Here is a 25,878-nt window from a genome sequence, read left to right on the forward strand (position 1 = left end):
AACGTGTGAAGCTAAAGTAGAGGCGAAGATCCCATTGTAAACCCACCATCACATTAGAGTGATCAAAGGACATGCGGAGTCAAGGGTATTCGTAGGAAAGTGTCAAGTTTAAGTGAAATGTCCACAGGATCGACCGCCCAGAGTCCCAAAAACAATGCAACGAAGAATGAGCTGCGATAGTGAAGACCCCGGCCAGACATTGCTAGAAAACTGAAAGCATGCTCACAGCATGGGTGCGTCCACGTGTGTAGGGCTGCGACGCCACAACCATGGGACAGGCCAGGCACGAAATTCCCGTGGCCGCGCAATTGGTTTCCGATGAACGATGACCGCAACCAGAAAGTCCCCTGGCCAGACAGGACGGGAGGTTCCTGGACATGCAAGATAGTCACCAGGCGCATAGTGCCTCAGTGCTTCGTAGGGCTGGCGACCCGGCGGGTTGACCTGACCGTTTTACTGCAGCGTTCGAACACCGTTGAATCGGAGTCGTTGCGGGAGATAATAGCCGCCTCAGAGTCAGATAGACAAACCTAGATTGACGCGCAATTTTACCGAGTCTGATTTCTCTTCAAGAACAGCCGGAGAACAAGTCCAAGGCTTCTCCGCAAGAACCAAGAGTGGATGACGTTGTGCATCGGGCACTAAAAGATCCTGGCGATCCTCATAAATTGTCCAATCTCCCGCCGGCCCCAGAACCACCGAACAGCCGATCATGTGAGGTCTTGAACGTGGTTCTCTATACAGATTATTTTCCATTCTTTCATCGTCCTACCTGCCCTGGCTCGCCCATGATCAGTCTATATCCTACTGTCAAAACCATTGTCTCGGACTTGACGGCCAAATGTCTCCGTTCCTCAACAATATCCTAGGGCGCAAGCCTGCCGCCCCCAGTGGCAGGGAAGCCGCCGCTCTCCCCGACCCTCGGTTTTCTGAAGACAGCCACCGTTCAACCCCGCTGAGCATCAGGAAGAGCCAGGAAACCGAGCCTCCTGAGTATAAGTTGAGCGGTAAGTAGAATCGTCAACTCATTCGAGACTATTTCTAATTCAGCGCGATTCAGTTGTCGATTGCAATGGCGATTACCTCCCGGTATGTATTGCCGCATGCTGCCCATCTCGGATGCGGCTCGAATCGCATACTAACACCGCACAGCCATCACCACCAGAGAATGAGAGCTTCTGGCGCAAGTACCCAGGATCCAGGTCATCTTCAAACCACCGCAACCTAGTTGACGAGAATGAGCCATTCCCAATATCCCGCGAGTCCTTCGATTCGTACCGTCGATCCTTCGTAAGTCAAGTCAAGCTGACCACCCTGCTCACTACAAATTCGCGAATGCTCACTAAATACAGGACATCACCGCGCGATCACCTATAACCTACCACGACACCATGCCATCCCGAACATCCCTCGACTCGCGCTTCTCCCGCCTCCCCTCCACCACATCCACCTCGACCTTCGGACATCGGTCCTTCGACCGAGAACCCGCAGGGACAATGGAAGAAGACGGCTTCGAAGACGTTGGGCTAAACGACGACGACGAATCAAAGCCCAAGAAAAAGGGTATATTCTCTCGCCTCGGCGACTTCGGCAGCGACGCGCCGTCAGGAGGATCCGGATCGAGCTCCAAGTCCTCATCATATCTTGGATTCTACCTGCCCGGCCGGAAAAAGTCCGCTCAGGCGCCGCCCGCCTCGGAGATGCGCGCTATGAAAACGCCGCCTTCTGCGGTGTCGGAGGTGCGTGAGGGGTGAGCCAGGGAATGGGAATCGGATACTTCATCTCGGGCGCTAAGCGCTCTGCATGACTCGATGATTGAGGGTGGAATTGGACTTGCTTTTGCTTTTGGAATTGGCGTTCTTGGATCAATCTGGCTTTGCTTTCAACCCGGTTTATGGACCATGCTCTTTTACTTCATCTTGGATGATTTGATTTAATCCTAATGTATGAGATACGTATTTCGTCTTGATTCAGTCGAGACCTCACTCATTATTATGGATATTTGCGCCTTTTCATTGGCCCGTCACAATCTTATCGCAGCGCAAACAGTGCAAACAGTCTCTGACCGCCCTCGAACCCCGGCAGTAAAAAAAAAGTCGGACATCCGCCAAGCCTAGATTTGATACCGGCAGCTTTATTATCGTCTTCTCCTCACCTTTTCTATACCTTATTTCCAGTTAGAGGTATTTCGCAAAAATGGTCGGGGTAAAGCGCCGCGTTGACGCGGGCGATGACCGCAACGGCAAGCGCACAAAGACAAAGACGAAAGACGCCGTCTCCGCGAAAAAGAGCAAGACCGCCGCGCCGGTGAAATCGGCGAAGGTCTCGAAGAGCGCCGGCAAGAGCAAGGATGTGAAGTCCGGAAAGAAGAACAAGAAGAGCTCTTCTAAGAAGAAGGCTGTTGAGGAATCGGAGGAGGAAGACTTTGACGAAGACGACGATTTCGACGTCGATGATGTTGAGGATTCGGAGATTGAAGACGCGGATGATGTTGATGATGATGTCGATATGGATGATGTGGAGGAGGGTGATGAAGAGGATGAGGAGGACGAGGATGAGGAAGTCGAAGTGAAAGATAAGAAGAAGAGTGGTCTGAAGGCTCAGAAGGAGGAGGATGAGGAGGCGAAGAGTATGTTCCATCCAGTCCCATCCCTTCATTTACCTACCCTTCACACCACGTTGGTACAACTGGCTAATTAATACGGCACAGAGAACTCAAACTCCTCGCGCGAATCACACGCAAAGCAAAAAGCCCTCCTACAAGAGCGCAAAGCCGCGAAGCCCAACGCCGATCAGATCGCTCGGTCCAAGAAACTATGGGAGCGCCTACGTCGCAAATCGCACGTGCCCCTAGAGGAGAGGAAGAAGCTCATCGCCGAGCTATTCGAGATCATCACGGGCCGGGTCAAAGACTTTGTATTCAAGCACGACTCTGTACGCGTTATCCAGACAGCGCTGAAGTACGCGAATGTCGAGCAGCGGAAGCAGATTGCCCGTGAGCTCAAGGGGAGCTATGTCGAGCTTGCGCAGAGCAAGTACGCCAAGTTCTTGATTGGAAAGTTGATTGTGCACGGCGATACTGAGATTCGGGACTTGATTATTGGCGAGTTCTACGGGAAGGTTAAGCGGCTGATTCGGCACCCCGAGGGCTCGTGGATTCTCGATGATATCTACCGCACTGTAGCGACGAAAGAGCAACAGGCTAATCTTCTCCGGGAGTGGTACGGTGCTGAGTTCGCTATCTTCAGACATGCGAGCGCCAACAGAGACAAGAAACCCATCGCTGAGCTCTCGGCAATCATCGAAGAAGACCCAGCCAAGCGCTCGCCTATCATGCACTTCCTCCTCGAGCTAATCAACCAGCTCATCCAGAAGAAAACAACAGGGTTCACAATGCTCCACGATGCGATGCTCCAGTACTTTCTAAACGTGAAGCCCGGCACGACCGACGCAACCGAGTTCATCGAAATCATCAAAGGCGACGAAGAAGGCGACCTCGTCAAGAACCTCGCGTTTACCGCCTCCGGCGCCAGACTAATGTGCCTCGCCCTCGCATACTCATCCGCAAAGGACCGCAAACAACTCACCCGATTCTACAAGGACACAATCAAAATGATGGCCGGTGATCTCCACGGACACCTCGTCATCCTCGCCGCCTACGAAGTCATCGACGACACAAAGCTCACATCCAAGCTCATCTTCCCGGAACTCCTCAACCAAACCATTGCAGACGAGGAAGCCCGTAACGAAGAACTCCTCTACCAAGCCACGGACCTCACAGCGCGCATCCCGATCCTCTTCCCCTTCGCAAATGCAAACCACACCGATACGAAAAAGCAGCTCAAGTGGCTCCTCCCGGAGGGAGACCACGCTATCCTCGATGAGATCCGCACGATCCGAAAGGATACATCGAAGAAGGATCCCGCCGTTCGGAGATCAGAACTCATCAAGGTGGCGTCCCCGCCCCTGCTAGACCTCATCACCGCCCGCGCAGACACCCTGCTTGAATCGAGCTTCGGGTGCCAGTTCCTCTCAGAGGTCCTCTTCGACGCGGATGCCAGCGACGGCAAGAAGGACGTTGCTCTTGCAGCCGTTGCTGTTGCCGCAAAGTCCCGCTCCAACACGAAGGACTCGCCGTTCGTCGGGCGTATGCTCAAGTCGCTTGTCCAGGGTGGACGGTTCAACGCTGCCGAGAAGAAAGTCGAGAAGGTTGAGCCAGCGCTGGGCTTTGGCGGGTTACTGTATGAGCAGATTGGCGGGGAGGTCATGAGTTGGGCGACGGGCTCGAATGTCTTTGTTATTGTTGCGTTGGCGGAGTCGGATGAGTTTGAGAAGCGGGGGGAGTTGCTTAAGGCACTGAAGAAGGGGAAGAAGGAGTTGGAGAAGGCGGCGAAGAGCGAAGAGAAGGGGCCTGTGAGTTCTGGGGCGAAGTTGTTGTTAGAGAAGATTTAGACTTATCTTTCCATTCTATTTCCTGCTAGTCTGTACAGAAAAAAATACCTCTTTGTTCGTTCACTGCAGCACGTGTACTTTCAGTCCATAAGAGTAAACCAGGGTATATTGATCAGGAACCTATTTACATATCATCCCATCCCATCTTATCCATTCCCAGAAATAATATATATAGAAGTAAACCCATGCCAACGAAGATGTTGAAATAGCCATAACATAACATACACCCACCCATCGCGCATGAACCGCCTGGAGAGAAAAGCCGATCCGTGGTCAAATCCGTCCGAGACAACTCTCAAGAAACAAGACACCGAGCGAAAACCCCGTTCATCTCACGAACCCCCAATCGACCCTGAATTCCCATGCGATCCCTCCGGCGGATTCACCTGCTCCAGCACAACCGCATAGAACTTCCCCGCCCCACCAACACCCCCCGGCGACCCAACTCCAAGCGTCGGATCATTATACGGTCCCGCCGCTACAATCGCCCTACATGAACAGGAACATTAACACCTGCGTCAATCCTCAAATCCCGCATCACGGGGTAAAAAGGGTATACATACCACCCCTTATACTTAACCCCATTAAAAATCTCCGTAAAGGCGGTAATAACTCTTAGCGGCAAACTTAGTAGACTGCCCACCCCTAACCCCTCCGGTAGAGATCCCGGTCCATGAACAGGGAGCCCGAGCTTGTTGATCGGGATGTATGTGAATTGCGGTTGTTGATGTTGTTGCGCGCTTCCTGTGCCGTAGGGCGCTGGTGTGAGGGGGTTACCAGCGACAGGGGATTGGCCTTGGATTTGGTGGAGGGGGGTTTCTTGGAAGATTAGGAGGCGGCGGTTTGTCATTGTGGTTGTGCCGAAGTCTGTGTGCGGGGTTTGTGTTTTGGGACGTGGATAAGTATTGGTTTGGAATCGCCCTGAGTGGGCGAGAAAGAAGTTGTAGATGCGATATTTTTGAGACTTTGGTGTGAGGTTGAAGATGAACGGATTGGAGTGTGTTGCGGCCGAGGGGTAGATCTGATATGATTCGGTTTTCCCTTATCGGGAAGGGAAATCGCGTGGCGCGTCGGATTTGACACGTGCTTGGAGCCTGGAACTGTGGTTCTCCTTAACTCCTTAACTCCGCATTATTTATATTCAACCACATACAGAGTAGATTTCATAAAAATGGTGAGCAGCAGACACAAAGCAAGAAGTGGATCAACCGAGCTCAATAATAGATTTGACTATATAATGGGTATCACAAACAAATATCCACACAATTAAAGCATTATAAATAATAGTTAAAGAGGGTCGGGTCAGTCAAGCTCCCCATCAAGGACCCTCCTCGCAGCCTCCAAGCGTCTCCTCAACAACTTTGCCTGCTTCTCATCGTGATCCTCAGACACCGTAAGTTCCTGTAGATTCATGCACACGTCACCTAGACTCTTGAACAGATGCTCGAGTAGTTTCGTGTCGTCCTCGTTGATTCCGAGGTGGCTGTTCGTGGAGTTCGGCCGTGGGCTTGCTGCCGCGCGCACGGTTGAGACGAGCGATGAAGCGAGGGACGTTGGCGTCGCGGAGCCGGTTGCCGCGGAGTCGGGGCGCTGCGACGCTGTTTCAACAGTAAGGTGTCTCGACTTGGATTTCGACTTTGTCCGTCGAGTGCGCTCGGGGTCTGGCGAGTTGGAGTGTGGCGTGTCGGGGTCGGAGTCTTGTTCTTCGGCGTAGCGACGCTCGATTTCTAAATTTGTTAGCCTGTTGTTTCTGGTGGTGAACTGTAAGGCTGCGGGACGTACCATCATTGAACTTCCGGTCCCAGTAGAGGACGCTCTCGACGTCAGAATTGCCCTCAGCGGCAGTCGCGAACGTCGCGACGGTGGATATGGAATTCCCGCTGTTGGACCGGGAGTGTCGCATGGAACGTGAGGAGCGCATGGAACGGATGGAGCGTCGTTCCTTGATGGGACGTGTGGTCTCTACAGACGTTTCCGATGCGTTACTGGGCCGGCGCGTTCGCGCCTGGGTGTAGTTGCCCAATGCGCTGTGCAGGATGAAGTGCTCATAGTCAAAAGCGTCCTCGCGGTCCTCATGCGGAGTATCATCGACTTGGTGTACGCTGGTGAAATCATCTAGACCCTCCGCGAGGTCATCATCTAAAGGTTCCCGTAGGATCTCCTCCAGCGCCTCGCGATCAATCTCCTCCTCTGCATCCTCGTAGAGGCTTTCTGCAGCCGAGTGATCGTCCTCATGGTCGGTTAGTTCAAATGGGGGCAGAATGTCGCCGTCCGAAGAGGATCTGGGCTCTGAGGACAGAGTTTCTGGAACAAGGATTGCTGAGTTGGTATTGCTACTGGGTGCGTGTCCACTGCCACCAAACTGGCTATCCATGGGAGACTGGAGGGGGGACTGGAAATGTTGCCCATATTCCGCGCTCAGGTGGGAGTTGCTGTGTCGATTGGTGTGCTCAAGAGGATTGGCATACCAATGGGTCGCGGCTGTCAAAGGGCTCGGCGTGCGCAAGCTCTGGAGACTCCGTCGTCGCAGACCATCCTCCTGCGCCTTCACTTTGAGAGTCGAGATCTTGATATGAAGTCCCTTCATCTGATCCCGAAGGTCTCGCACCTGGAGCTGGGACTGAGACCGAGATGGAGGGTCGAGTGTGGGATAGGCTGAATTAAAGTCATCCATATTGTGAATCGACATCCCTTCCTCTTCCTCCTCTTCCTCATACACAGGCGGAGAGTCTGACGAGGCACGGACCTTGCGAGATGGCATTGAGCTATGCTGCTGAATAGATGAGGCCGACGCGCGGTGGGTCAGATACGCCCGGGTTGGCGCATAATGAAAAGATCGTTCGTCATTGTAGAAGTTTGAGTTTGTGCTAGTGCCCATAGCGCTCACGGAGCGCGATGGATCAGCCTGAACGATTGACTGGCCTGACGGCAGGTGCGTCTCACTGTAGACACGAGAGTGCCGGTTGTTGGTCGTGTCTTGTGCGCTATACGTATTTCGCGGACGAAGCATGGAGGATCTGCGATCAGCCGCGCGATGAATAGACTGATATAAGCCGCCGACGGGTTGGCCCAGGCCAGGGGAGGAAGTGGGCACTGGCGATGATGATTGTGACGGGGTAGTCGAGCGCTTTGAAGAGCGAGCACGCGTCAAATTTCCCTCCATCAGCTGTTGAAGTTAGCCATCACTCTCCAAGACAATCTTCAAGCAAGCCACATACCGACAGTCGCCTCTTCGCGTTCTCGAGAATCCGCTCTGCCTCGCTTTCCAGAATCACTGCCGAAAGGTCCTCATCTGGACCTCCTGCCTCATTGGCTGAAGGCAAGTTTGCGCTCGTTTGCCCACCATTGGAGGTCGGCCCAGGGGCAGCGCGACGTTCACGGTCATTTCTCGAGCCACGACTCTCCTCCGCAGCCACGTAGTCCGGTGCGCGCCCCTTCGTCCCTTCCCATGACGAAGTCTCACTCGCGCCACTGATTGTCGAGCTCGACGAGCTGCTGTGCGCTCTATTCTCTGCATCCGACTCATGGAGCTCAGCCGGCGATTCCAAAACGCGACTTTGGCGTGCCATCCCCTGTGCCTGCGCGTTCTTCAGTATCCCATGCCGGTAAGGCGACGCGCTATCCTCCTCTCCTATATCCGATAACCGGCGACTGGCAGCATCGTGGCCCTCGTGCATCCACGTGTGGCGCGGAAACGCTTTTTTGGGGGCCCTGGGCGCGTTATGCCTGGTTGGGTCCAGGTTGTTGTATCCGTTGGCGTTTGAGTAGTTTGTTCGGCTTTCGTAGATAGACTGCAGGTGGGATAAGGATGGTAGGTTGAACGGAGGAGACGGGGTGGAATTTTCTCGCTCGTTGTCGTCGAAGGGCAGGATCATGTCCGGGTTCGACAGAGTTGGCGACGGAGGTATGACAGGCGGAGTGTGTTGTTGTGTCGAAAACATGGTGGTGACCTATCGATTCTGGCCGGGCTGACTCGTTGTAATTGGCAGCACCACGAGGGACGACTCAGGGACGACGGTTGAGGTGATGTAAACAAGTCGCGATCAATCCCCCTTTTCGTTTGCTAAGCAGAGGCCATCTGCACCTGCACAATGAATCGGTTTGGCTCTGAAAAATATTGGAGCTGCAGGGGATGAGCTGCAAGGACTGGTGGTGTCAGGTCACGATCAATCATTGACTGAGACAAAAGAAAGGAATAAGAAATATAAGGAATTAAGGAATGAAGTGTCCAGGGCGGGACTGGACGAGATTAAGTATAGACAATTAAGAGGAATATAGCGACAATGCAGGGCTCAATAGCAGCACTGAAATGAGGGACAAATTAAGGAAGACAGCAAAATCCCTGCGTGATCCTGCGATTTTCCTCAGGCGATGAAGTATTCTCCTGATGAGGCCCAAACAGGCAAAGATCGCGTGGAGAGTTGAGGACGGGGTTCAGCAAATGAAGCTTTGACTCTTTGCGGCCTCGCGCTGCTGATCATCATCTCACACGCCGTTGAAGCACTCCGTGTCTTCTATGGGCCGAGGATACGCTCTAGATACGGAGTAGAAACGGGTCTGCGAGTCAGTGATGTACACAAGCTACACAAGTTCTAGTATAACATAAGAACATTAAATGTTAGGTGTGTGCATAGCTAACTGATTACACTATACCACAGAACTGCTCAATTTGCCGTCTCCTAATAACCCCTGGGGAATCCACCACTGCCTTTTGCGCTTTTTCCTCTCTTGATTTCGCCCATTATAAGATACAGGTATTAAATATAGAGGTCAGAAAATAGAAATGAAGTAGGTTACAGTGACACAGTCCGAATAATCCCCGACCATCTCGCATCGAGCCAGGGTTTCCGCTAATCAGGGTCTTCGATATCATCGTTATTGTCGCTCAAGCATAAACATTCGCGGGTGGCAGCAGCTTCGCCCCGTAACGGAAGTCAAGTGATCGTGAGTCAGTCGGGTCAAAGACTGCGTTTTGGCGCTGTTCGAGGAAGATTGCTGGGAGCTTGTTAGCTTCAAGCCGACTGCGATGGAACGCTGTACATACGAGATATTTTGATCATTTCGAACCAGCGAGCTGCGTTCTCGTCGCTGCCCTCCACAGCCTTCAGGATCCCACTGTCCGGCAGTGGGGCCGCCTTCGGTGGCAGGGCCCGCATCTTCAACAACATATGCAAGATATCCGAGAAACGGTCGCCTTGCGTCGCATAGTACGGAGGGCGTTTGTCAAGGGGCCACCGCTGAGCAAAGTCCTCATTGTCCCAAGACCGGAATAACCAGCATGTTCTCTCAACACAGTTGAGCAGAATAAGAGAGACCAGGAAGGTCTCGAACCAGCCGGTCTGTTGCCGCTGGAGAAGCCTCCGCTCCAAGTCGTTCATCACCGACTTGCTAAGAGATGCCGCACGCTTCTCGGTTGCAGAGCGCAGTTGGCCGCACAACAGTGCATACGACTCAGCATTCGTGATCTCGTCAATGGGGATACGTCCGTCATCTGTTGGCTGCGCAAGGGAGTGCAGTGAGGCAGGGGGTAATGTCGGATTGCTAAAAGTCTTCCAGTGCAGCTCTGCATCAACCAAAATATGTGTGGCAACCCACAGCTCCAACACCCTTTCTAGCAGCAGGTCCTAAAGATAGATTAGCGAAGTATACATCTCTCCGGACCCAGTAATGCCGTACCTTCTTCTGTTGAGCTAACTCCGCGGCCAGCATCAAAGTCGGCCTCATGACGTCGGAGACCTCGCGCTCGTAAAAGAATGGCGCAGTTTTCTTGATGTACATCTCGATCTTCCCGGGGAGATCATCTTGGTCACTGTCCAACAAGTAAAGCTCTTGGATAGGACCCTGAAACTGCGTCTCGTCTCCCAGACCCTGAAGCTGGGGGTCAAGCGTAGATGCTGAGGCCTTGTGACCCTGAAGTCCACTGAAGGTCACGAAGATCATGCTCTCCTCAAAATGAGTGACTTCAATACGGCCAGCGTAGTGTTCAAACTTGACCTGGTTTTTGATGCTACTGACATCATGGTAAGCCAATGTGGCGTGTAAATCTAAAGATCGTCAGCAAATATGACAAGTCATCTAATCCAAGCGCACATACTAGCATTGTACAGCTCAAACTCGTCTGCGATTCGAGTGCGAATGCAAGGGTGTTTCCACAGACGCGCGCTTTCAACGCTAGCGCAGGTGGTGCACGGGCTGTCACCAGAACACTAAAAAAGTCAGCGGGCTGAGATCCCAAGGTAAGTGAGAAAGCATACAGGTTTTTTCAGCATGCGACACCGTATACACGCGCCTCGCTTCCTTACTTCCTGAACCTCTCGGCGCCTGGCTGCGGAGAATCGACCGCGAACTTTAGGCTTGGCGGGTTTGGTGGAATTGCCGAACTCGTTCACGAAACCCTTAGCTTGAGAATTCGGGTTCATCGCGATGGGACGAGGGAAGGAGGCAGCGCGTTGTGTTGCTGCAGTCAACGTCGGGTCATGCTCTTGAAGGCTGTCGAACAGCAACTGTTCTTGAGTCGAGAGCTGTTGGTTCCATGAAGAACCCATCTTAGGCAAACTGTCAGAAAGTCCAGTGCTAGGGTCATGATCCAACGGGAGGCCATGAGGTACCATTTCACTAGCAGATGCGGCAATCATAGACAGCTGCGACTGCCGAGAAGTGGCGGTTGGGTCGGGAGTCATTGAAGTCTCTGGCAGCGGCGGAGAGGCAGACGAGGTCGGGTCGAGCGAGCCGGTAGTAGGGAGCGCAGGTATCGCCGTCGGGTCCGTAGGCGATTGAGGGGAGACTGTGAAGGATATTCACGCATTAGCGCGTTGAAGCTCGAAGGGTGAAACAAGCAAGAACCGATACTTACCCGGTATTTTCACATCTTCGTCCATTTGTTCAGGCTGAGCATGGTGGCCCTGGAAGCCCTCCGCTTCAAGCGCAGGGTCAACAACCACAGTCTTTCCTCCAACGGTGACAGACTGGGTATAAGCAGGACCTCCCCGCTTCGACTGGTCAGAAGCACCCACCTGTCTCGAGGCTTCGGCCAACACATTCAGACCATCAAAGTTTTGTCGCCCAGTGTAATTCACATCGCCTGGCTTCCCTTTTTGTCCTGCAGCATTCGGGTCCTTATTTTGATCGCCATCGGCGAGGTCTGGGAGTTCGTGAAGTCGCAACAAGACGCGTTGTCGGTCCCGTAATGGAATCGCCTGGCATTTCTTCACGAGGTGGTTGGTTAGGCTGTCGATGCGACCCTTGGGAAACTTTTCGCCGCACGCTTTGCAAGTATGCTGGTAGCGGTTACTAGCGTCCTCGAGCTTCTGGCCTCGAATGAAGAACTCGAGTATGAGTTGATTGGGCTTGCGACCCATCGTGGAGATTGCGTGGCAGAAAACGGAGGGTGAATGGAGGGCGGGGAGGTGTATTCGACCACAAAACACGACCTCAAAACGTCTAAAAGTAGTGTTCAAAACGTTTCTTATAGTTATGAGGCTCGATTACTCCGCGAACCTTGAGCCAGGAAGTAAAGAAAGTGGGATAGCAGTGACGCACACAATAGAGGGCAGATGGGGGATGGCAAAAAAGGGAAACGCGATCCAGGGCGGTGCAGGAATGGGAGCAAAGAGACCACCACCAGAACGGTGGATTGATTGTAAGCAATGAGTTCAGCGGATACGAAGAATTCAATAACCAGAACTGATGAAGAAAATGACCGGGAGACGACAGGAAGTCAGCGAATTCAAGGAGGGGATGGAGTAAGAGCGTTGGGAGCGGCGGCAAAACGAGGATTTTGGCAAGGGCGGTCTGGCACCTGCCGCCTCACGTTCACGAGCTGGGGTTGGGTACAGCACAAGATGCGCTTCACCGCTTGACAGGCGGTGATAAGATCGGTGACCAGGAAGGGAAAAGAAAAAGATCTCCAGATGGTGGGAAGTCTGAGGATGAGGAACTGGAGAGGTGAGAACAAGAAGTAGGAGAACGCCGCAGAGTAGTCGCCTGTCAGGGAATGTATCTCTGGTATGGAACTGGCAAAGTTTCTGTACGACTGGCTCTTGGCCACACACACACACACACACACACACAAAATACATACACAGAATCTACACAGCAGATCCTCTCCTGCTTCAGTGACCGCTTCTTGTGGGCTCCGATTATTCTACAGCAGGTCAATTCTACATTTCTGGACTCTTCCCTGCAGGACTGCCTACAGGAATGATCTGATAAAAGAAAAACAAACCTCATTATTTTCATTTTCACTCATTGATCGCCTACGAATCATCTTCATGCACATCATAATGGTAAAAGAGGGTCGCAAAGACGTCCTTGTCCTGGGGGCCAGATCACGCCAGTGGATTAGCATATGCGATGCTCTGGCGGCCGCCATGGAACCCCGAGGATCTCAAATATCCGTCGCTCATCGCGGCCCTCAAGCAATCGACCAGTGTTGATTTTGGTCCGTTGGGGCCCACGTAGCACATCTGCATAGAGCCCCCTTTGGTTGAGCCGCATTGATTTCTTGCTCGCAAGCAATCTCATGCTTCGGTTGAAGATGTCGTTCCCAGTAAAATATATCATGGCGGCACCTAGCTCTGCACCGGGCACGAATAACAGATCCATTCGTCGCCACAACTGACCGTTTGGCAGCTTAGACGCTCCATGCCATTTGGATCCGTCATCTCGAGATGTAGTTGCTAATCCAACCTGAAGGAACCCTTGTTGAAAGAGCTTTGGTATGACGGTATCCAGCATAAGTTTCCGGATCTCTTCGATCGTGGCATCGTGTCTCGTGATGATTATGTCAATATCCGCAGAATTAGCGGCTCCTCGTCGGTAGGACCCTCCAATAATGACTTGCATTCGGGGACTCTCTTTCTGCACCATGCGCTGTACGATGTCCCCGTGTGCTTGGACTTCACATCTGGGTATTCTTTGGGAGAAGTCATAGTAGTGATCGAGTCCGACCCGCTGTGACTGAGTTAGAGAGGCTTTGGCTCGCAAGTCATCGAGCGATTTGTAGCCTTGCGCGATCCATCTGGAAGCGACCGCGAGTCCAGCTCCGTAGACACCCAAGAATAGATGCAGTAGTCGGTCTTCGGCTGTCTTACTAATGTTGTCCAAGCGGCGCAGTCGGTCAGTAACCACTATCTCTTCGATCTTGTCCGCTAAGCGCGTCCCTACCCCAGGGATCTTGAGGGCCTCGGCACGTGTGACCACCTTCTTTGACTGTTTTGAGAGAGCACTGATTGCTTTACGATACGCCAGAATGCGCCAGTGGTCGGCGGTCCGTGTATAGTATTCGAGCATTTGCCGGAGTACGTCGATGGTTCTCGTGTTGGGATTTTGAGAATTCGAGGTTGAGTCGTGTTTCTGCATGCAAGCAAATTTCCGCTGCCAGGATCCAGTTGCAGTTTGTTCATCGCGCGATGGTTTTCTCTTCTTCCTCCTTGATTGCGTGGCTTGAGGATCATCAGAGGTTTCATCATCGGAACCTTCAATGGAGGCATCATCACCAGGGGCATCAGCGACGTCCAGTGGATCTAGAGGCTATGTCACAATATAAGAACAGATTAGAATAAGGCTCGTTAATAGACAATCATACCAGGTCTTTCCAGGCTTTGGCCTCCTCTATCATCTCGTCTAGGGCATCAGGCTGACGATCAGCAAAACTATCTCGGATTATTTCTTCGGTCAGCTCCTCTTGACCGACCAGTTCTGCTGTTTGACCAGCCCCAGACTGTTCTTTATTCGGAGGGAGCAGTGACGACCGTTGAGTTTGGACTTGCTCCTTGTGGTACGGCTTCAAAGGCAAAGACCCGGGGTCAGCTGCCGAGGGATCTTCCGGAGACTTCTCAGAGGGCCTTTGCGCCTCAGAACATGGGGCGCCATTTACTTGGAAGCGCACTTGGGTCACACTCAAAATACTCCTAAAGTCAATGCAAGCGGCTGGGTACCCTTCATCAACCACGGCGACCTTCGGCTGCAAACGTTAGCACTAAAGTTCAAACTAGCAGGGCTGCATCACGTACTGGAACAGCTTCTAGCTGGAGGTGCTTCAAGACTTCCTCGAACTTTAGGCCCCTGTCAACAATGACATGTGTGATGTTATTCCCCCAAGTCTTCGCGCATTGAGCGCCATACTCCTGCGCTCTTTGAATTCGTAGACGTCGCAATGGAGATACATCGCTGTTGGGGAAGAAGACTACACGGCCGCGTTAGTGAAGGCTTGCATATAATCTGTCAAGAAGACCTACAGAAGACAAGTCCTCTGAAGATTTGCCTCTGTTCAGGAATCACTTTCTCCGAGGATCCTCGCTTGCGCTTCGCTTTGAGGTCAACCGCCGCATGTTTGCCGGAGGTCCCCATATCTTTTGAGGACGGTTCATGGTTTCTGACCTCGACAACCGAGGCTATCGAAGGTGCAGATGACAGACCGTGGGCAATGATCTCATCTTTTGAGGACGGTAGAGTGACGCTGGGGCGAGGTGGATGTGAGAGGTTCTCATGTTGGCAGGAGCTGGGAGAAGAAACCTTCTCATCTTTTCGCAGTGAGGATGAAATCACACGCTCGAACTCATTTTCTGATCCGTCACTGAGGCAATCCAGTTGCTCTAGATTGCCGAAGAACGCCCTTTTATCTGTCATCCGTGACATCTCCAAGTGGTGAACGAACCAGGCATCTATCTGCGGATGCTTGAGCCATAGGTAAGTCCGCCAGCTGCCTGACGGTGACAGAACCCCGGAGAATTTAATCTGAGTTTTTCAATTCACTGATTACTTCGTAAACCTTGAAAATGCGACCAGTGACGCGGTAGGAAGGTGTAGGCAGACATTCACGTGTTGCGCCGGCACGAAAATGTCGCCAAGTCACGGGATCAATTATTCCACTCTTTTCGGAACCACAAGTTGAGCGCCGGAGCTGGAGCTCGGTATGAGCACAATCATACATTTCAACATGTGGAAGCCGTCGACGCTCCTCTCGTCCTTCCTGGAGCCATCGCTCCGGCAGAGCAGTCGCTGCCTCAGCTGTCAGCTGCGCAACGCCGCTGTACTTCGATATTGGCCCTCTCGTGCCTATGCCACCAAGAACGGCAACGGAGAGACTCCGTCCTCAACCAACGCCCCGACAAACAGGCAAATCGAGTTCCAGCAAAATGCCAACCCCCAGCCAGCCCCTCTGAAGCAGGGCGAACCCGGCGATGACTTCATCCCAACTCTAGACCGGCCAATTGGATCAGGCATCCCGCCGCGAGAAGGCCAGAACACAGGAGTCGATAAGCGGTCATTCGGAGAACGACGAGACGATTTCACGAATTATGACAAGCATCTTGAGAGGCGTAAGGAATTGTAAGGCACTCAACACCCGTCCGCGCCAGAGAAAGCCCGTTGACAGTTTGCCTCCATAGGACGAGACAAGTCGCAAAGCCCTATTTCCGAGATTGGTCAAACATGCGCTACAACAAGGGTAAGACCTTCATGTCGAATCCGCGACTCTTCAAGCGCGATAAAGCGCTCTACTTCCCCAACCTCTACGGAGCCACTCTCGCGTCGCCGAATGAACCGCAGAACACCACATCCATACTCCGCGGCAAGGTGTCCATCATAAACCTGTTCTCTAGCGTCTGGGCAGAGAGCCAAGTTGCTACATTTACCGGTCCGAAACAAAACCCCGGACTCTACGAGGCAATGAAGAGCGGCGACCAGCTCGTGCAGAAAGTTGATATCAACCTAGAGGAGAACACTCTCAAGGCCTGGTTGATCCGAATGTTCATGTGGCGGATGCGGGGAAAGCTGCCTGAACAACAGCACAAGAGGTACTTTCTTGTGCGCAAGGGTCTTGACGACAGCCTCAAGGAGGCTATTGGTATGCTGAACAGCAAGGTTGGATATGTGTATCTCCTAGATGAGAACTGCCGTATCCGGTGGGCGGGGAGTGGACCCGCTGAACCCGAGGAGCTGGAGGCAATGAATAATGGTGTCCGCAAATTGATCCAGGAGCGCCGGGTCAGTTTGGAATCTGAAATGCCGGCGCATGACTGGCAGACACGGGAAAAGGAACCCAAGAAAGCCAGGGTTGTTGAGCATAGCCTTTAATCATTGTATGTACATATTAAAGTGAGCGTGTAAGTTATAAAAGTAGCCCAAATACCATCAACTCCGAGCCCATTATTGACGTCCCTGTTCAGAAGACTGGTAAAAGTGTAAGAAGAGCATCAAACAACGCAGTTCCCGGTACAGACCATAACATGCCCCGTCCCTCACCGAAAGAAAAGCAGCATCAGAAAACAAACCCCAATAAAAGCCCCCAGAATAACCGCATCCCTCCTCCTCTTATTCCCAATCTTTCCAATCAAAGCATTCACACCGGGAACCTGGCTCGCGGCACCCACAATCCTCCGATTAATACTCGAGATCGTCTCACGCTGCAATCCAAAGTTCTCATTGATCGCATAAGCCTGGCTCAGCACGCCATCCATCACCCCATGGCTCTCGTCTATACGGCGCCGCTCCTCCAGCATGTAATCTTCCTCTGCGGCAGCGGGGTTCGAGGAGCGGTAGGCGTTGATGTCGGAGCGGACGTTGGAAAGAAGATTCGCGCGATCTCGGGTCTCGGCGATTGCGGAGGTGAGGCGGGACAGTTCGCGTTTGTGTTCTGTGAGGATTTCGCGGTGGCGGGTTAGGTTGTTTTGTTTGAGGGCGGAGGAGGTGAGGGTTGCTTCGGAGTCGAGGAGGCGGGCGAGTTGGGCGATTAGGGATTCGCGCTGTGATATATGTGCTTAGATGCTGGCTACAGATGCTTCTAGGAGCGCGGCTTGTACCTTTTCTAGGAGGTCTTTGATCTGGGTCTGGTTTCGGATTTCTTCTTCTGAGGGTTGCGGAGGTAGCGTCGTCATCGAGGCATATTGGGAGTAAGTGTGGAAGAAGTTTTCGGTCTGCAATTAATAGTATGGTTAGCATGATGATGCCAGAATTCCATATATGAGGTCTTGTCTCGACCGTGCGGAGCGTACCTGAGTCTCCAGAGATCTGGCCTGCTGCCGTAGTTGTGCCCACCCGGCACCGGTAGAGGACGCCATTTGTATAGGAACAGAACAGAATTTGATTCCTTACGGGTATGACCTAAACGTAAACAAGACTCGAAAGTCAAAATTCGAAATGAGGAGCTCTCCGTCCAGCGGAACCGCAACACTTGCAATTAATTGAAACTGTTGTTACCTGGTAGTAGTCTCCATACCTCTCCACGCGGCCAACAAGTTCCCGATCCGGAGAGCGTCATCAGCCGCGCCGCGGCACCAGCCACAGTCACATGATCCAGTGCCCGCTTAGCCGCCGCACCACGCCAAGGAGCAAAAAAAAGCCCTAGTCCCACAGAAACATCCCCAAATCGACCCGGTCCGTCTTCAATCCTCACGTCGACAATCAACCATTCGACAAGAAGCCGCCCACCATGGTATGTACAGGGACTCTGTCGAAACTGCGTTCAAACCTGGGAAAAGCGACATGCTGATTCCGAATTTTCATAGTCTTCCAAGGTCAAGGCCGGTCAACTCTGGGGAAAGAGCAAGGATGATCTCACAAAGCAGCTTGATGAGCTGAAGACCGAGCTGGCTCAGCTCCGTGTCCAGAAGATCACTGGCGGTGCCTCGTCGAAGACCCAGCGGATGTACGTTTGAATTTGAATCCCTGTCTACTGCAACAGAATTACCCCGGATGGAAAGATTGGAGATTGGATCGGGAAGAATGTGCGTTTGGTCGGGCGGCAATATTACAACACAAATCGAGACTAAGAATCTGGAAGCGAACCCAACAAGTCCATAACGACATGAATCTGAATAAGAGGAACTCCACGAACTGGAACGAAATTTGCGACTGACCGCGCGCATTCACCCGACCAACCCGACCACAATCACTTTCAACTCCATTCACCCAGACAACCCTCAAAAATTTCAAATCATAGAAAAACAGGAATGCTGATACTCTCGCTTCACAGCCATGACGTTCGCAAGTCGATCGCTCGTGTTCTCACCGTCATCAACGCCAACCAGCGCTCCCAGCTCCGCCTCTTCTACAAGAACAAGAAGTACCTCCCTCTTGACCTCCGCCCCCGCCTGACCCGCGCTCTCCGCCGCCGCCTCACCAAGCACGAGGCTACCCTCAAGACCGAGCGCCAGCGCAAGAAGGAGATCCACTTCCCCCAGCGGAAGTACGCCATCAAGGTACGACAGACATGCAGCACAAATTCCGTTGGCGTCTCATTTTGAGACTTTGGGTCATAGTTATAGGTCTATGAGAACAAGGGCTAATTATTGTTTTCTTGCAGGCGTAAATTCAAAAAGGAAAAGACGGGGTCGAGTCTGGATCTTGATGATGGAGTTCTGGGACGTCGTTTGACCTAGCCTGCCTGTTCTAGGAGGTTCGCATAAAAGACATGGATTATGTATCTTAGAAGAAAAGATGCAGGTCGATCTTGAATGAATCCTTTGATTGCAATGACATTAATGCCCACATCTAATCACTTCGGCTACTTGTCCCTCTGGTGAGAGAACGATGCACTCTAGTGTCGCCTTCGTTCAATTAACTAGAAGGGTATCGCCCCTTGTGCCTTTGCAGCTCACTGCATTTGATGAAGTAGACGTCACATAATGTTCACTATTCTTGGTACTTAGTAGGACGCACATACTACTCCTTTTTACTTTCAGCACTCCGCTAAACCTACCATTTACAAGCGTTCTAAATTGTTGTGCATGTCCGTCAATCTTCATAATCTCTGTCTACTTGATTCTTGACTCTATTCCATACAACCCACCAAAAGCCAATAACCACCACTATCATCTAACTATAAACCTAAGCAGTCATCCCCGCCTCAAGATTCCACATCCCTCCACAAATACAAGACCTCAAATGCCCCAACTTATAAATCATCCGAAACGCCAAAACCGAACGCGGCGGGTACATCGCTTCAGAAATCTCACAGCAGCGAACACAACGTCTGGTCAGGTGGCCGCCTTGAGTATTCTTTGAGTTCGCCTCCGAGGAGCCCAAATTCAAAGAGACCGAGGTTCCGGCTCTAGGAATCGGCGCCTTCTTAATAATATCCACGTCCCTCGACCGTCTAAACGCTTCCGTCCGCGAGTCACTCCCAAACCCAAGCCAACTATAATCGCCCAGATATATACTCATCCGATCAACCTCCCCCCTCATAGCAGGCACAGTCTGGCGCAGGATAGTCGAAACAGCCGTAACAAGGACCGGCGGAATCCGTGAACTAACGAGCAATTCCTTCTCCGGGTTGGGCCGCTCGTTATCGCCAAACCCGGCGCCCGTGTAGGCGTGTTTCACGGCGGAGTCGACGTACGTGAGGAGTTTCTCGTAGACGTCTGTGCGGACGGGGGAAGACTCGAGCGCGGCGCAGATCTCGGCGTAGTAGACGCGCGAGTCGCCCGTTAAGGGGGCGTTTGCGTACCCGGCGTGGATGCCGCGAAGGCCGCGGCAGATGAAGCGGAGGAAGGCGCGGGACATGCTGCTTAGGAGGATTATGAGGGGGAAGGAGGAGGTTGATTTTACTGTAGTTCTGTTAGTTTTGGGCTTTGTTTTGGGCTTTGTTTTGGGCTTTGGATGGGGAGGGGTTGGTGGGACGAACGTTTTTGGTTAAAGGCTTCTTGGTCGTTGGAGACGCTCTCGAAGTCGTCTGCAAGGTCGAATAGTTCATTTAGGATGTATAGGGAGAAGTCAATGGCCCATTTGGTGTTACCAAGGACCATGCGTAGAACATCTATCGGCTGTCAACAACGAACATATGTTCATAGGCATTTCGATAACGGTCTCACCTGGATCATGCGGCTCGGGCGCCTGGACTCCTTTGTTGTATTGGATGAAGAATGGATATATGATAGCGGCCTGGCGAAGCTGGATAATGGCCCACGGTACATTGGAAGTTATGCTGCGCGCCTTAAACTTGCTCTTGAAGCCCAGGGCTGCTTGTATGCTGAGTGCGCGGGGAATATATGGGTGGTTCATCAACTTATCATGCTCTGTCGTGAAGTTGCAGTTGATGGACAACGCCCGGTACACCTCGTTGAGAAAGACTGTTTGAGCATCTGCAGGTACATTAGTGGAAAGTCTGCGGCTGAACAGGGAGAAGACTAACCTTGCGATAATTGACGTATTAACAGCAACAGAATATCGTCTGTGTTAACTTCGCCGCCACAGCCACGGCAGAACGCCAACGTTAATGAAGCAACGGCCGCAGAGAATTTATCTAAAACTAAGTTAGACGTAAGATGGCGCAGACAAAATGTCATCACATACTTTCGTCGTAATGGCCACTTCCCGCTCCGTAGGAATGTTCCATAATTCTGAGGCGGGTCTGCCCGTCACTGTCTAGACCTACTACAACGCAAGCGTTCGGTGAAAAACTGATATATATTCCTGCAACAACAAGTCAGCATGAAAAGATAAGTTACCAGGGTCCTAAAAGACGAACCCGCAGAGTCAAGCGGATAGTGAAACCCTGCTTGGGCGAGGCTGGTAACAGTGTTTGCATCGTCGATTCCATCAAATACAGACATGGTCTTTGGATCAAAGAACGAAACGGAACTATCATCGTAGGATACCGCGAGGACATTGCCATATTCTGTCTGATCGACCGAAATGACATGACGATCCGACGTGATGTCGTCAAGGCGACGCAGTATAGTTTTCGGCTGGACCTTTTGTTAGCCGATACTTTTTTTATGTTAAGAAAGAATCATACCTTGACCTGAACGTTGCTCTTTTTCGAGGCTACCTCGTCAAACTTGGGATGTAAAGCAGGGGCGCCGGTTTCCAGCTGCCACCGGACAATGGTGCTGGCTGGTATTTGTGGTTGTTGATGCGGAAGGATGGCGTGAGGCGGTATTGAGAAAACGGCCACTATCCAAGGGTTTGGCGTCGACCCTGCAGAATTATCCGACGCAGGAAGAATGACTTGTAAAGAGGTAAGGCAATAAAGAGAGCTCGCAAGCGGGTAATGTTCGTCTGGGTTCTCGCCTGTTCCACGGTTGCTCGGAATATTGTAAGGCACTTCAACCTTGGAGTGAACGAATCGAAAACTTGGAACAGGGTACTGTTGAGGGGTTTGTTTCGGCTGTGTTGGATCCCATTGCGGAGGGTTCCACTGAATGCTCACCCGGTAAAGGGATATCTTTTGACAAGTTGAATGCGTAGCAATCAAGATACCTGCTTGAGTCGCTACCAGAGCCGCATGGGTGAATAACCTGTCAGAGTAGCTTGTGTTCTTCAACTCCGCTGTTATCTCGGCCCATCGGTTATCAGGATTTTGATAGAGAAGTTTCATAACTCCCGACCTTGTGATGCAGAGAAGCGCTGCTTTACCAGCAGGATGAAAAGGGCCAATGGGGCGCCTCCTGAATGGTGAATACGCCCAACGACCCTGTACCTTGGCTGCTTGGTAGAACGAATGCACCTGGATGAGTTCAGCTACTTGACGATACACGGCACGTGGAAAATGTACTAACCGAACGGTGTTGGTTTAACCACATCATGCCCACAATCCTGGCGCCATCGTCATCGACATCGAATGCCGCCTGGCGAGATCCGTTTATGCTATTCAGAGCAATTGGGATGGAGCAGATGGAGACTCGCCCAGACGAATCAGCCACTGCTAATTCTAACCCAGACTCATTCCAGCAAAGATGAACCAGGGTATGGCCGTCGTGGGCCTCCGCAATCTGATTGAGCGGCGTCTCTTCGCTCAGCACCCACTTGCCATCTGACTGTTGGCACCGAAGATGACGAACGTTCACTCTGAGAGAGTCTTGCGAGATGTATGCAATACACCCAAGCCTCGACCAGGCAATTTTCCTAGATAGTCAGCACAGAGATAACTATCACATTGATCTTTGGGGTCATACTGGCAACATCCAACCAGCCTCATTTCATCCAGCCGTTGGGCTAGACCTTTCGTAGTGGTGGTAGTGCCCGTGGGCAAACCCAGCTCTAGCGAGGTGGATTCACCGAATAAATCGTCGACATTGATCCCGTCCTCCATGATTAAGGGCATGCTGAGGCACCCAGTGGGTGATATAAGAGTCTATGCGGCGATGGTATAAGAAAATCTATGAATCAATGAAATCATAACAGCACCCAGGTATCATAGTGGGTGCGATCCACTGCTGAGCGGGAGGGATCACGGACGGGGGGGTAAGAAGTCAGCGGGGCGTAGAAAATATGACATTGAAGCTGCAACTTGTGCGTTAAACAGACGACAGGGGCAGCAGTCATGGATCTAATGATATCGGCTTCTGTTTCTGCAGATCAAACATCTCATTATTCTGGCTTCATAAATATGAGCGACTCAGACTAGCATCCAGTGGAGCCCCGACCCATTGGCTGATTAAGCATCACGTGCAGTCATGTGCCCGCGATCACCGGGTCAACCAACAATATCCTCGAGTTCTCTGGAGAATTGCGCTTGCTGAGTTAAAGAATAGCAACTGATAGAGTTACACTTATATATCTTGTAAAGCAGTCAGATTATCTGACACCGTACATTAAGGGCAAGCCGCAGTATAGGTATAGCAGGGGGAGTGTTTCAGCGTCAGGCTGTTTATGCGTGAAACATCAGTGATCAGGTTAGACCCCGGGCCCCAGGGAGGCTAATCCGCTTTAGGGCTTAAGCTGCAGGTCCATCCGCTGGCAGGAGGAAAATGAACCAATCAGAATTGGAGAACATCTGCGACCGAAAACAACTTCGATCCTCAGCAGTGCAGCCCATCATCAGTTCGTAAGTCGATAGAATCTGCTTGATTTCTACAGGCAAGTTACGTCAGGAATATATATATCGGCTGGACATCTTTGAGGCAAAGGGCGGTATCGCTCAATCTCCAGCATTCCTCCCTCCATCCCCCGCTGCTCCTCCTCTCGTCTCTTGCAGCTCCTACGCTCTGCTCGAGTCTTCGGCGGCTTCTTCCTCTCCAGATTATCAGGAATCCCGTGGGTCAAAATAAACACAACGCCGGCTGCAAGCGAGAGAACCATCAGAGCCCGCTTTGGTCCCTCCTCGCTCCTCTTCCCGCTCTTCCTCACAACCTCTTCCCCTCTGCCTTCATTCTTTCGCATCAATACCACTCCTGAGGTCGGGCCCCATCGCAGTCACGGGGTTTCCAGTTCTCGAGAGTGAGAATACTGCTCTCTCGCCAGCATCCTGATCCCCCTCGACCCCGTCATCTGTTCTCTTTTCTTTCCTCTTCCCGAAGCCAACGAGTCTCAGACGTTTCGACTCTGGGCCCCCTGGGATAATTATCCTCTTGTCTTCCAATTGAAGTCGGTTTCTTGTTCGATTATCACTCATGATTGCAATTCAAAGGACATTCTAGTCTTTAGGCCCTTTGTCACAATCTCTCTTTCTCGCCCTTTCTCCCTTTTCCCTTATTTCATCGCACCATCCCGACCGGCGTCATAATGGCTCCTCACAAAACCAAACCCGCAACCGCAACCACAACCAAAAGCAACACCACCTCTGCTACCTCTTCCTCCTGTCCGTCTCCAAATAGCCTTCAGGTCCCGGTGATGGATTATTTTGCATTTTCAGACGACGACTCGGATTTGAGCGACGCGCCGTCGTCTCCTATCGAGCCTCCAGACTTCTTCCTGCCCTCCCCGGATGAGTCTAGCGCCGGCCAAGCCGAACGCCCGCCCGCCAGAAAGAAGCGCCGTGTGGCCGGCCCCAAGGAGCGCAAAACACAGCTACTTGATCTCACTCCACGCGCCGACCTTGCATACAGCGAACAGGACGCTCAAATCAATCTCCTCGTTAACACTATCCGCAATCACCGAAAAATTGTCGTAATTGCTGGAGCTGGTATCTCCACTTCTGCAGGCAGTACGCGCCCCAGGCGAACTCTCTACTAATCTCGTTCAAGCTAATATCTGACCATCTAGTTCCCGATTTCCGCTCCCATGCTGGCCTATTCAAGTCTCTGCAAAAGAAACACAACCTCAAGGCGTCGGGCAAGCTCATGTTCGACGCCGCCGTTTACCAAGATGAAACGTTGACCGCCTCGTTTCAGGAGATGGTTCGGTCGCTGTCTGAAGAAGCTGCAAAGGCAAAGGACTCGCCCACAGCTTTCCACCATATGCTCGCCCGATTGGGTAGCGAAGAACGTCTGACCCGCTTGTATACTCAAAATATCGACGGCATTGAGACATCACTGCCCCCTCTAAAGACCCAAATTCCATTAAACGTCAAAGCGCCATGGCCGTCCACGATACAATTGCACGGAAGCCTTGAGATGATGGTGTGCCAGAAGTGCCGGTGCATGAAAGAATTTGATCGGGAGATGTTCGACCGTCCCGATGCCCCAGAGTGCCCGGAGTGTACTATTAACAACCAAATTCGCTTGGAAACCGGCCAACGCAGTCATGGAATCGGAAAAATGAGACCTCGCCTTGTTCTATACAACGAGCACAACCCGGATGAAGAGGCCATCACATCCGTAATGAACGCGGATATACGCTCGCGTCCAGATGCGCTAATTGTGGTGGGGACCAGCTTAAAGATCCCTGGGGTGCGTCGACTTGTCAAGAGTCTGTGCTCGGTTATTCGAAGTCGCCGCAATGGAGTCACCATGTTCATCAACAATGAACCACCATCCGGAAAGGAATTCGAAGACTGCTTTGACTTGGTAGTCAAGGGTGATTGCGAGGAAGTGGCACGGCTTGCGCAACTGAAACGCTGGGACGATGATTCGAAGCCCATATTCGACGAATGCAACCCTTCAGACGTCGAGCGGATCAAGAGCGAACAAGGACCGATTTCTGTCCTTATCCGTACACCGAAGAAGACGAAGATTGAACAGACCGGCATGCTCACGCCATCGTCCAGTTACGATGGAGATGCCGAGGATCCTTCAAAACCTGCCCTCTCGAATCCCGCCAGCAAAGGAAAGAACCTGGCGGAAGTCCTCAAGGCCAACAAGCGAGAAGCACCTAAGAAGGCCTCTCAGAAAGCAGGCGTCAAGAAGCCTGCGCCTCGGAAACAGACCAAGAAGGAGCCGGCCAAGAATGCTAAAATTACGACCTTCAGTAGAGTCACCAAGGCACGAAAGGTCGTACCTGAAGAGAAATCGATCAAGCTTGAGAAAGAGGTGCACAAGGCAATGCATCCCGTGCCTCCAGGGGCAGTGCGCAACAATGCCTCGAATCCACCAATGTTCCCTGGTTTGGCTTCCAAGGGAGACTCAACGCCGTCTAGAACTCAATGGCGTGACCCTGAAACGATCTCACCCAAGTCCATTCCGAACGGAATGAGCGCGTTGCTTAACCAGTGACCGCAGACTCTTTTCATATTCACTCGATCCAAATTCACTTGTTTGAGATACCAATGATAGACTACGGCATCGGCGTTCCCGCGTTATCTGTCTGGCTGGTGGAACGGCTATA

General features: G+C 52.0%; 11 protein-coding genes across 11 annotated transcripts; 5 read left to right on the forward strand and 6 right to left on the reverse strand.

The window, feature by feature from the left end:
- Positions 1-651: 651 nt before the first annotated feature.
- BDV17DRAFT_274671 (uncharacterized protein) lies at positions 652-2,143 on the forward strand. Its single transcript, XM_073759153.1, has 4 exons — positions 652-1,007; positions 1,061-1,089; positions 1,153-1,290; positions 1,353-2,143. Exons 1-4 carry the CDS (start codon positions 842-844, stop codon positions 1,752-1,754), a joined length of 735 nt encoding a protein of 244 aa, XP_073611187.1. The 5' UTR covers positions 652-841; the 3' UTR covers positions 1,755-2,143.
- A 53-nt stretch (positions 2,144-2,196) lies between these two features.
- Positions 2,197-4,452, forward strand: BDV17DRAFT_295467 (uncharacterized protein; the record flags this gene model as incomplete). Its single annotated transcript, XM_073763066.1, has 2 exons — positions 2,197-2,629; positions 2,711-4,452. 2 exons carry the CDS (start codon positions 2,197-2,199, stop codon positions 4,450-4,452), a joined length of 2,175 nt encoding a protein of 724 aa, XP_073611188.1.
- A 58-nt stretch (positions 4,453-4,510) lies between these two features.
- On the reverse strand, positions 4,511-5,450 carry BDV17DRAFT_274675 (uncharacterized protein). The gene is made up of 2 exons (XM_073759154.1): positions 5,016-5,450; positions 4,511-4,941 (listed from the first exon to the last, which is right to left on the reverse strand). Exons 1-2 carry the CDS (start codon positions 5,300-5,302, stop codon positions 4,785-4,787), a joined length of 444 nt encoding a protein of 147 aa, XP_073611189.1. The 5' UTR covers positions 5,303-5,450; the 3' UTR covers positions 4,511-4,784.
- Positions 5,451-5,645: 195 nt separating this feature from the next.
- On the reverse strand, positions 5,646-8,583 carry BDV17DRAFT_212013 (uncharacterized protein). The gene is made up of 3 exons (XM_073755449.1): positions 7,671-8,583; positions 6,235-7,618; positions 5,646-6,179 (listed from the first exon to the last, which is right to left on the reverse strand). The coding sequence occupies exons 1-3, from the start codon at positions 8,391-8,393 to the stop codon at positions 5,755-5,757; spliced, it is 2,532 nt and encodes an 843-aa protein (XP_073611190.1). The 5' UTR covers positions 8,394-8,583; the 3' UTR covers positions 5,646-5,754.
- A 467-nt stretch (positions 8,584-9,050) lies between these two features.
- On the reverse strand, positions 9,051-12,408 carry BDV17DRAFT_274681 (uncharacterized protein). The gene is made up of 6 exons (XM_073759155.1): positions 11,306-12,408; positions 10,707-11,236; positions 10,547-10,658; positions 10,129-10,496; positions 9,497-10,076; positions 9,051-9,447 (listed from the first exon to the last, which is right to left on the reverse strand). The coding sequence occupies exons 1-6, from the start codon at positions 11,808-11,810 to the stop codon at positions 9,338-9,340; spliced, it is 2,205 nt and encodes a 734-aa protein (XP_073611191.1). The 5' UTR covers positions 11,811-12,408; the 3' UTR covers positions 9,051-9,337.
- A 253-nt stretch (positions 12,409-12,661) lies between these two features.
- Positions 12,662-15,234, reverse strand: BDV17DRAFT_212018 (DNA-directed DNA polymerase IV). The gene is made up of 4 exons (XM_073755450.1): positions 14,691-15,234; positions 14,466-14,638; positions 14,039-14,410; positions 12,662-13,983 (listed from the first exon to the last, which is right to left on the reverse strand). The coding sequence occupies exons 1-4, from the start codon at positions 15,088-15,090 to the stop codon at positions 12,793-12,795; spliced, it is 2,136 nt and encodes a 711-aa protein (XP_073611192.1). The 5' UTR covers positions 15,091-15,234; the 3' UTR covers positions 12,662-12,792.
- Positions 15,235-15,360: 126 nt separating this feature from the next.
- On the forward strand, positions 15,361-16,544 carry BDV17DRAFT_274691 (mitochondrial ATPase complex subunit ATP10). The gene is made up of 2 exons (XM_073759156.1): positions 15,361-15,783; positions 15,843-16,544. The coding sequence occupies exons 1-2, from the start codon at positions 15,368-15,370 to the stop codon at positions 16,528-16,530; spliced, it is 1,104 nt and encodes a 367-aa protein (XP_073611193.1). The 5' UTR covers positions 15,361-15,367; the 3' UTR covers positions 16,531-16,544.
- A 68-nt stretch (positions 16,545-16,612) lies between these two features.
- On the reverse strand, positions 16,613-17,770 carry BDV17DRAFT_212063 (putative vesicle transport v-SNARE protein Gos1). The gene is made up of 3 exons (XM_073755451.1): positions 17,448-17,770; positions 17,256-17,369; positions 16,613-17,198 (listed from the first exon to the last, which is right to left on the reverse strand). Exons 1-3 carry the CDS (start codon positions 17,511-17,513, stop codon positions 16,695-16,697), a joined length of 684 nt encoding a protein of 227 aa, XP_073611194.1. The 5' UTR covers positions 17,514-17,770; the 3' UTR covers positions 16,613-16,694.
- A 5-nt stretch (positions 17,771-17,775) lies between these two features.
- BDV17DRAFT_274697 (60S ribosomal uL29 domain-containing protein) lies at positions 17,776-19,188 on the forward strand. Its single transcript, XM_073759157.1, has 4 exons — positions 17,776-17,887; positions 17,961-18,100; positions 18,428-18,653; positions 18,758-19,188. The coding sequence occupies exons 1-4, from the start codon at positions 17,885-17,887 to the stop codon at positions 18,761-18,763; spliced, it is 375 nt and encodes a 124-aa protein (XP_073611195.1). The 5' UTR covers positions 17,776-17,884; the 3' UTR covers positions 18,764-19,188.
- A 30-nt stretch (positions 19,189-19,218) lies between these two features.
- Positions 19,219-22,758, reverse strand: BDV17DRAFT_274699 (mediator of RNA polymerase II transcription subunit 16). Its single transcript, XM_073759158.1, has 9 exons — positions 22,350-22,758; positions 21,954-22,299; positions 21,191-21,901; positions 20,921-21,140; positions 20,746-20,865; positions 20,585-20,695; positions 20,265-20,534; positions 20,078-20,209; positions 19,219-20,000 (listed from the first exon to the last, which is right to left on the reverse strand). The coding sequence occupies exons 1-9, from the start codon at positions 22,496-22,498 to the stop codon at positions 19,282-19,284; spliced, it is 2,778 nt and encodes a 925-aa protein (XP_073611196.1). The 5' UTR covers positions 22,499-22,758; the 3' UTR covers positions 19,219-19,281.
- Positions 22,759-24,006: 1,248 nt separating this feature from the next.
- BDV17DRAFT_284740 (putative SIR2 family histone deacetylase (Hst4)) lies at positions 24,007-25,766 on the forward strand (the record flags this gene model as incomplete). Its single annotated transcript, XM_073760581.1, has 2 exons — positions 24,007-24,319; positions 24,379-25,766. 2 exons carry the CDS (start codon positions 24,007-24,009, stop codon positions 25,764-25,766), a joined length of 1,701 nt encoding a protein of 566 aa, XP_073611197.1.
- Positions 25,767-25,878: the final 112 nt, after the last annotated feature.

This window comes from Aspergillus undulatus (assembly GCF_047715775.1).
Source record: "Aspergillus undulatus strain CBS 261.88 unplaced genomic scaffold BDV17scaffold_69, whole genome shotgun sequence".
Taxonomy (NCBI): domain Eukaryota; kingdom Fungi; phylum Ascomycota; class Eurotiomycetes; order Eurotiales; family Aspergillaceae; genus Aspergillus; species Aspergillus undulatus.